The sequence below is a fragment of the Eriocheir sinensis genome, chromosome 11, assembly GCF_024679095.1.
Source record: "Eriocheir sinensis breed Jianghai 21 chromosome 11, ASM2467909v1, whole genome shotgun sequence".
Taxonomy (NCBI): Eukaryota; Metazoa; Arthropoda; class Malacostraca; order Decapoda; family Varunidae; genus Eriocheir; species Eriocheir sinensis.
In genome coordinates, this window is record NC_066519.1 from 23,713,877 (window position 1) to 23,723,876 (window position 10,000).

The 10,000-nt window shown below is 43.8% G+C and overlaps 2 protein-coding genes across 3 annotated transcripts in view; one reads left to right on the forward strand and one right to left on the reverse strand.

The window, feature by feature from the left end:
* Positions 1 to 10,000, reverse strand: part of LOC126997075 (uncharacterized) — a 58,121-nt gene that overhangs the window by 33,979 nt on the left and 14,142 nt on the right. The window lies entirely within an intron of this gene.
* The window catches only part of LOC126997074 (mucin-5AC-like), a 41,972-nt gene that overhangs the window by 19,222 nt on the left and 12,750 nt on the right, over positions 1 to 10,000 (forward strand). Inside the window, exons 3-4 of one of the 2 annotated variants that reach the window (XM_050858122.1) lie at positions 3,753 to 3,872; positions 6,074 to 6,184. In XM_050858122.1, the coding sequence (XP_050714079.1) occupies positions 3,753 to 3,872; positions 6,074 to 6,184 (231 nt within the window). The remainder of the gene's footprint in view (positions 1 to 3,752; positions 3,873 to 6,073; positions 6,185 to 10,000) is intronic. The other variant, XM_050858123.1, reaches the window with a different exon arrangement.

Here is a 10,000-nt window from a genome sequence, read left to right on the forward strand (position 1 = left end):
CCCAAAAACTCTTCCCTTCCCTTCAAACTATCGCCCAATTTGCTTAACATCGGTTATAGGCAAGATGCTGGAGTCCATAATAGCCAGGAACATTCGGGAGCATTTAGAGAAACATAGCTTAATTCACGACTCGCAGCATGGGTTCACAAAAGGTAGGTCATGCTTCACCAATCTCTTGTCCTTCTACAATAAAGTATTTGAGGCGGTTGACAGAGATGAAAATTATGATGTAATCTATCTTGATTTTAGTAAAGCGTTTGACAAAGTTCCTCACCAACGACTGTTGCTTAAATTACATGCTCACGGAGTAGAGGGTAAAGTTTTGAACTGGGTCAAGGCGTGGCTTAGCAATAGGAAGCAAAGAGTGCAAATCAATGGTAAAAGATCTGACTGGGGATGTGTTACGAGTGGGGTCCCACAAGGTTCGGTATTAGGTCCACTTTTGTTTATTATTTATATCAATAACTTAGATACAGGAATTAGTAATGATGTTAGTAAATTTGCAGATGATACCAAGATCGGTAGAGTAATTGAGTCGGATCAGGACGCTAGTATTCTCCAGGGTGAACTCAACAGATTGTATGACTGGGCGGACAAATGGCAGATGGAGTTCAATGTAGGGAAGTGCAGTATTCTGAGTGTAGGTAGGAACAACCCCTCACATAACTATTGCTTAAATGACACTCTCATAAGCAGGTCTGGGTGCGAGAAGGATTTAGAGGTCTTAGTGAGCTCTGATCTCCGTCCAAGGGCACAATGCATTCAAGCTAGAAATCGAGCAATTAGGGTACTGGGATTTATTTCAAGGAGCGTAAGCAACAGAAGCGCCGAAGTCTTCCTCAAACTATATTTAGCATTAGTTAGACCTCATCTTGACTATGAGGTTCAGTTCTGGTCACCTTACTATAGAATGGATATCAAAATGTTAGAATCGGTGCAGAGGAGGATGACTAAGATGATTCAGGGTTTGAGAAACTTGCCATACGAGGAAAGACTCAAACAGTTAAACATGCATTCTCTAGAAAGGCGAAGGGTGCGTGGAGACATGATCGAGGTTTATAAATGGATGAAGGGCTTTAATAAGGGAGACATTCATAAGGTTTTGTTGGTAAGAGAACCGGGTAGGACACGAAGTAATGGGTTTAAACTGGATAAATTCAGATTCAACAGGGACATAGGCAAAAATTGGTTTACAAACAGGGTGGTGGATGAGTGGAATAGGCTTAGCAGTCACGTGGTGAGTGCCAATACAATTGTCACATTAAAAAATAGATTAGATAAATTCATGGACAGCGATATTAGGTGGGGTTAGATACACGGGAGCTTAGGGTCAAAGGAGCTGCCTCGTACAGGGCTACCGGCCTCTTGCAGACTCCTACGTTCTTATGTTCTTATGTTCCCTACCATTTGAGGCGTTTCACTTACGTTTAAAATCCACCAACTATTCGTACAAGAGAGATTTAATAACAGTGTAAGAACCGAGAGAGGAAGAAGGAAGAGAGAGAGGAGGAAGTTGGCTGAGGAAGGAGGAAGGGAGGAGAGTCGAGGGAGGAGGGGGGCGGGTACGAGCACACTGACAGGATGGACAGTGATAGAAGACAGCCCGTGATGGTAAGCTGTCAATGTCTGTCTCCGTGTTGTTGTTTGTGCCATGACTCTATTTACCTATACTCTGACCCCCCCCCCCCTCACCCCCCCCCCTCGTCGCCCCTTGCTCCCTCTTTCCCTCTCTCGCTCGACCATTAACCCTCTCTGCTCTATTTCCCTCTCCCTTTTCATTTAAGTCCAATAATCTTGACTCCTCTTTTCCGCTTTTCCTTTTTTTCCTCATGCCTTTCACTTTGCTTCCTATCTCTCACTTTTCCCTGACATCTTCATTCTTTCCCCCTTCATCTGTTACGTCTCATCTCTCTTATCACTTGACTTTTTCTTTCTCGTTTTTTTTTTCTTTCATATCCCTTCCCCTTTGTTTTCTATTCGTCATTCTTCACTACAAACTTCTTTTCTCCTTCCCTCTTCTTCTTATCTGCTACGACTCATCTCCCTTATCACTCATCTCCAGCAAATATGACCTTTTCTTTCTCTTTTTTTCTTTCATATCCTTTCCCCTTTGTTTTCTATTCGTCATTCTTCACTTCAAACTTCTTTTCTCCTTCCTTTTTCTTCTTATCTGCTGCTTATCATCCCCCTTATCACTCATCTCCAGCAAATATGATCTTTTCTTTCTCTTTTTTTTCTTTCATATCCTTTTCCCTTTGTTTTCTATTCGTCATTCTTCACTACAAACTTCTCTTCTCCTTCCTTTTTCTTCTTATCTGCTGCTTATCATCTCCCCTTATCACTCATCTCCAGCAATCTTCACTCTTCTTTCTCGTTTTCCTTCTTTCACATCCTTTCCACTTAACATCCTATCCCTCACTCTTCACTACTAAAACCTTCCTCTTTCCTCCTTTCCTCGTCATGTTTGTTTCTTCTCATCACTCTTATTAACATTTATTTCCAGCAATCTTAACTCCTCTTTACCTTGTTTCCTTCTTTCACATCCTCTTCACTTTGCTTTCTGTCACTTTTTCCTAACATATTGAGTCTTTCCCTTTTCGTCTTAGGTGTAGTTTCTCAAGTTTCTTTCTACTCATCCCCAGCGATCTTCAACCCCTCTTTCCTGTTTTTCTTCCTTTCTATCCCTTCTACTTTGTTTTATATCCCTAAAGAGGCTATTCTTCAGTCAAACCACGATTTCCGCTAGCGTGGTTCTCATTTGTTTCTTGTTATTGCTGATGATGATGATGGTGAGTAAGTCCTTCGGTGAAATCTACTGTAGCTTTGGAAGATCGTGGGCACGTCAGAAAACCACGGAAATGTAAGAACCACGCCAGCGAAAATCGTGGTTTGACTGAAGATCCACGGAAAATTTGCCCAGTGTGATAGCCCCTTAAGTCTGTGCTCGAATCTTCTCCTCTTCCCTCCTAGTCCAATCTGCCACTTCCCAGCAATCTTCACTCTTCTTCACCGTTTTCTTCCTCTAAATCCCTTCCACTTTAGGTCCAATCCCTCACTCTTTATCGCTTTTCTTTCTCCGTCTTATCTGCCGCTTTTCACCTCCCTTACCACTCATCCTATACGACCTTCTCTCCTCTTTCCTGAGTTTCTTCCTCTAAATCCTGGCTTCCACTTTAGGTCCTATCCCTCACTCTTCCCAAATACCTTTCTTTCTCCGAATTTCCTGCTCGTCTTATTCACTGCCTTTCACCTCCTTCAACGCTGATCCCTCCCGTTTTTCCTATTTCAATTCCTTCTACTTTACGTCCTCACTCTTTTCTCACTCCTTCCTTTCCCCTTCTTTCATTGTCTTATTTCCTTCTTTCCTGCAATCTTGAATCTTCTTTCCCCATTTTCCTTCCTTTATATCCCTTCCACTTTGCTTTCTATCCCTCACTCTTCGCAATAACCTTTTCTCCTTCCTTCCTCACGAGTCCTTCTTTCCTGTTTTTCCTTCCTTTATATCCCTTCCACTTTGCTTTCTATCCGTTACTCTTCGCTAGAACCTCCCTCTCCCCTTCCTTCCTCGCCCTGTCCACCACCCTATCTCTCACACCTTCCTCTTCCTTTCCCTCCTCGTCCAATCTGCAGTCCTATACCTCCCACCTTCCTCTATCCTTTCCTCATCGTCCTATCTACCTTCCTATCCCTCTGTCCTCCATAACACCTCTCTCGTCCCCTCCTCGTCTAACCCGCCGCTTCTCCCGTCCCAGGCAGCCGAGGTCAACAGGCAGTGGCGGCAATACCATGAGCAGAGGCAGCGGTACGTGGATCGCCTCCTTACGATGCTACACGAATACCAACATCCCCGAGCAGTTCACTCCCCGAGACAGGTCAGTAGTAGTAGTAGTAGTAGTAGTAGTAGTGGTAGTGGTAGTAGTAGTCGTAGTCGTAGTAGTAGTGGTAGTGGTAGTGGTAGTAGTAGTAGTAGTAGTAGTTGTAGTAGTAGTAGTGGTAGTATTAGTAGTGGTAGTAGTAGTAATAGTCGTAGTAATAGTCGTAGTAGTAGTAGTAGTAGTAGTAGTAGTAGTTATGGTGGTAGCAGAGAAATTGGATGGTGAAAGAATGCAAAAATGAGAACGATGAGGATGAAGACGAGAAGATGTGGAGTAGCAGACGTAGTAGTAGTAGTACAGTAGTAGTAGTAGTAGTAGTAGTAGTGGTAGTAGTAGTAGTAAAGCAACAACAATAGCAATACAATAATTATGGGTAGGGTATGGGTAGGCGGTGGCTGAACGGATAGCAAGACGGCCCCGCGTTCAGGAGGACGCGAGTTCAATCCCCGCCCGGTGCCACCAAGCTGGGATTTTTCAGCCGCCGCCGAGTGGCTTAAAACTACCCACATGCTGTCCAGAAGACCACCTATCAACCCGGACTCTAGATTCTAGGATTAAAGATGAGCTCCGGGAGGGCAGCATGAGCCAATGCAAGATGGCGCCACTGTAAACACTCGCCTGCGCCAGAACGGGCTGGGCCGACCATCAGGACCCACCGGGAAGAAACCTTGGACCGACCATCAGGATCCACCGGGAAGAAGCCTACCGGCGCAATAGGCCAAGACGTAAAAAAAATAAAAAAAAAAAAATAAATAAAAAAATAAAAAAATAACAAGCAATATTAGCAGTAGCAGCAACACTAACACTCCCTCTCAACAACACAACCCTCCAAGCTGCAACACAAGCCACCCAGCACTAAAGCCCCGTTCACACTGTGCCGACTCTGGGCCACGACAACCCAGCGACTTTTCCATTTGACAAGTTGGTTCCCACGTTCCAAGAAGGGGGGTTATTGGGATCTTGGTGTCTTGCCGACTGTCTGGGACATTCGGCCAACTAGTTGCCAGCATGTCGTGCTAACCTTCACGACTCCAGACTCGCGTCACGACGTCGGCGCAGCATTTGGCAAAAGTCTCAAGACCTCTTTCAAGACATGCCCGACCCTTTCATATCAACACCCAAGACCTCGTGTACCCTAGAGTCGTGGATAGTCGTGGCCCAGAGTCGGCACATGTGAACGGGGCTTAAGCGGCGGCCTGGTGTGCCTCAGCGGTGGCCGGAAATAAAGTCACAGGAAAAAAAAGTCACAGAGAAAAAGTCACAATTTTGGTTAGGAAGAAAAAGTCACAGGAAAGTCACAATTTTGGCTGGGAAAGAAAGTCAGGTAATCAAATGAAAATATTAAAGTTATATGCAGTCGCCAGACTGAAGGATGGTAGTGACCAACGAGGTTTAAGAATTTATTATTCCACCCTTCGCATATGTTGTTGGTACGGGCATTGTTGCTCATGATGGCGTCATACACATTCCATAGGTGTGGGGCAAACACTGATGGAATGTGACGCATTCTCAGAGGCATCAGGGCATCACTGGCAACTGTCTGCCGCATCAGTCGACAGGAGCCTCTAACATAAGTACAATCAAAGTACGCACATGAGCAACTCCTCGGCTTCAGGTGGATCTTGCGGAGTGACAGTTTTGAGGTACCTCATACCGTCATCAGTGTCCTCAAGGGGCAAAAACGCTAGAGCATCAATCATGCCACAAAACAAACGAAGCTCAGCATTGGTATTATGCTGTGTTTCCAAACCCAGTTCCTGGATCTTACGCAGAGTGGACTGCCTAAGATGATGGAAACAGCCTTTGCCCTCTACGCCAAACACGGCAAGACCACCCCTTAGTAGCTAAACCATCTCCAAAGTCAGTCCACGGTTTGCGCATTCATGGAACAGTTTAGGTCTGCCCACTCATCAACTAGAGCCTGAAAGAGTTTTTCGTAGGTGGCACGAGTCTTGTTTGGAAGATGAGTGTACACACTGAAGTAATTGCTGTATTACTGAAAGGCACACGGATGACATAAATCTGTTTGAAAATATTTGGAGCTACAGCAAAGTTGCCGTTCATAAATAGAGTGAGAACAGTGCTGACATTGCCCTGTTTCTTTTTTTATCTGTGACTTTTTTTCCTGTGACTTTTGTGCCTGTGACTTTTTTCTGCGACTTTTTTACTTGTGATTTTTTTGCCTGGATTCGTTTCAGCAGCTGGACGTGGAGCAGGGAAGCCCGGAGGGGGAGGCTCGGAGGCTGCAGGAGGCGCTGACGAGGCTGCAGGCGGACCACGACGAGCACGTGACTCTACTGGAAATGCAGGTATGTGGAGGAGAGTGGGAGGAGGAGAAGGAGGAGGAGGAGGAGGAGGAGGAGGAGGAGGAAGGATAGTAGGAGGTTGAAGAGTAGGACGTGGTCGGAAGGGAAGAGGAAGGAGGAAAAGGAGTGGGAGATGGTTTAAGGGAAGAGGAGGAGGAGGAGGAGGAGGAGGAACACAAAGAAAGAACAAACAACAGCAGACCTGACGATCCTTACGAGGCTGTTTGTGACAAGCTACACTAACTATCTAATCAAAGGTGGAAGATGAAGGACAGTAAAGGCGAAGGCTCCTCCCCACCCCCCCCATCCCTCCAGCCAAAGCTGGCAGGAAAGGAAAAAGAACCATGCAGCATGGAAAAACTGCATGGAAATTATGTAGGAAAGAGGAAAGAACTACCATTACTGCTACCACTAAATGGGCGATAAAAACGGACAAGGACACCAGTATTCGAAGGAACTTAACGTTATTACGACAATGAGTAATATCTTAGTTGCTGGTTGGATTCAAAATACTTGTCTAATCTACTTTTGAAGGCCGTGACTGTTGTACTATCAACGACATCACAAGGTAGAGAGTTCCAAACATTAACAACTCGATTGAAGAAGAAGTGTTTAGCTTCGTGCGACGAGAATCTTTTACCACTTATCTTCAAATTGCGAATTATTTATTATAGTATTTTCTTCGGAGAATTTCACCATATTGTCGCGAATGATCGTCTCCATTAACTTACAAACAATCGTTGTGAGGCTAATTGGTCGATAGTTTCCTGGATGAGACTTGTCCCCCTTTTTGAAAATTGGTGTGACATTTGTTAGTTTTCAAAGGAAGAAGGAGGAGGAGAAGGAGGAGGAGGAGGAGGAGGAGGGAAATAAGGGCGAGATCGACAGGAAGAGACGGAGGAAAATGAGTGAGAGGTAGCCAAAGAGAGGAAGGGAAGGAGAAAAAGGAGGAGCAGGAAGAGCAGGAAGTGATCGGAATGAAGAAGGCAAGGAGAAAAATGAGTAACGATAGGAGGAGGAGGAGGAGGCGGAGACATGTCTTTCTATACTTCAGTAACGGAAGAGAAGAGAGGAGATAAAAGGAAGAGAAATAAAGAGAACGAGGAGTGGGCGGCAGACGACGAGGAAATGAGAGTGAAGTTTAGAGGGAAAGTTGCGAAATGAGGACAAGGACAGCGAGAGGAAGGAGGAGGAAGAGGAGGAGGGGAGAATATATCTAACGTTAATGTGAAGTGACTATTGTGGAAGCATTAGTGTTGAAGTAAGATAACAAGACGTAAAAGGAGGATAAAAAAAGACAGGGAGAGAGGGAAGAAGATTTTTACATGGATTTACACAGATATTCAGACCACACGGACTAGGTGGTCTGCCCTCAAACCTAAGTGAATTCATATTACAATTTATGTCACCAAGATTTAGCATTTTTACTTTTAGTGAATATCAAATTGAAGGAAGTGACGGTCTAGCTTGTTTTTAAAGGTGTCAATCGTGTTGCACTGGACCACTGAAGGCGGGAGCTTATTCCATTCTCGCACTACAACGTTGGTGAAGAAAAAAAATGGTGCAGTCTGAGTTTATTTGTTTACACTTAAGTTTTGAGCCATTATCTCTCGTTCGGAACGTGTCATCGATCAAAAGCTATTTTGATTTGTTCACATTCGTAAAACCATTGAGTATTTTGAAACATTTAATCAGTTTTCCTCGGAGGCGACGTTTCTCAAGAGAGAACAGCTTTAGGGTTGAAAGCCTTTCGTCGTAAGGTTTGTTGCGCAAGGAGGTCATTTTTGTTGCCCGACGCTGAACACCTTCTAATTTCGCAATGTCCTTTGCGTGGTGGGGAGACCAAAACTATACCGCATATTCCAAGTGGGATCTGAGGTTTGACGCGATTTTGACAGGAGGAAAGAGTGGAAGAAGGAGAAGGAGGAAGGGCAGAGCGATAAAAGAAGACAGGGAGAGAGGAAGGAAGAGAAAAGGAATGGTAAGGATGAAGGAGAGTGGAAAGAAGAGAAGGAGGAAGAAGAAGGAAAGAGGAAAAGATGAGACGTTGATCTATGAAGCTTATCTAAGCGACCCACATCACTGCCTCACTCTCCCCTCCTTCCCTCACCCGCCTCAAATTTACGGAGGAGGGAGAGGAGGAAAAAAAAGGAGCTTATCGAGTTAATCTAAACAGGCAGCAGAACACTGCTTTTTTTCGTGCCACGCTCCCTTAAAAAAGAAAGCGAAGAAAATGGAAAAAAGATCGAACGAGAAACTCACCCGCCAAGTTACTAATGTAAACACACTGATGGCCCTATTTGTCTGTAGTTCATTGGACTTGAAAATCCTTTGGTATATAGAAAACGAAATCCGCTTATCAGTTGAGGCAGCATAAACTAGCGCTCCGCCTGTTTTTAGATGCACTCCGGAATAGCTAATCACGTTAAAATAGAAAAGACGAGGGAAGAAGTTATAAAAGAAGAGAGAGAAAAGTTCAGTGACTCTGACGTTCAAATAAAAGGAAAAAAAAAAAGATGGAAAAGTCAACAAAAGGAGGGAACATAAGTCACTCAAAATACAACGAGAAGGAAAAAAAAAGGAGAGGAAGGTAAAAGGAAAGAAAGAGAAAGAGAGGATGAGGAATGAGTTCACTGACCCTGATAAATGCAAGTAAAAGAGGAAGAAGGAAGAAACTAAAAGAAAGAAAAAAAGAAAGGAACATAATTCACTAAACATACCAAACAAAATATGAAGGAAATGAAGAAAGAAGAAGGAGTAAGAAAGGAGTTCATTAAATCTGGGCAACGTAAATAAATGAAGCAAAAACTAGAAGGGGAAAAGAGAGTTCACTAAACTTGCTAAATGATTTAACACCACAACCAGGGATTCAGAGCCCTTTACCTCTCACTACACTCTCAACATTAGCCAGCCCAGCACTTGAAGGAGAAAGAGGAGGGGGGTGAGAGGGGAACGAGGAGAAGGGTGAAGTGAGGGACAGGGAAGAAGATATTACAATACAGATTAGAGACAGAAAGATGGAAAGACTACAGACAGAATATAGACAGAAAGGCACAAATTACAAAATACTACAGAAAAAAAAGATTAGACAGAATACAGACATAAAGATAATAAAGTACAGATTACAAAAACGCAGATTACAGACAAAATACAGGACAAGTTACAGACAAACACAGACAGATTACAGACAAAATACAGACAAAAAATAATACAGGACAAGTTACAGACAAACACAGACAGATTACAGACAGAATACAGACAAAAAATAATACAGGACAAGTTACACACAAACACAGACAGATTACAGACAAAAAACAGGCAGAAAGGTCGTACAGGACAGGAACAAAGAGGATAAAGAGGACGAGGAGAAGGGTCGCTCTAAATTTTGGGTGCACCGGTCACGGGAGATGGAGACAGGGCGTGGCTTCCCTGAGAACTAGTCAATGATATGCACGGGATAGGAGAAGGGGACTTGATTTAGCGTGAATGGAACATGTGAAGCAGACTAAAGTTGCTTGAGTATGGATTGACATCTACATCAGAGCAATTAACAAACCTACTCCATACAACTGTACACCCCACCTGTATTTCCCTCCCCCCCAGTTGTACCTTCACCACTAACCTTCTTCCTCTTCTTACTATATCCTTGGTTGAAAGAATATTACCTTACATTTCACTAGCTTGTCTCACGTTTCACTATAAAAAAATTGTACACTTTACGTTTCACTAATACACCGAGTTTCACCAGTACCTCACCAAGTATACCCCGTTTCAGTATTTTACCCTAAGTTTCATTGGCCTATTTAACGTTTCTACTCC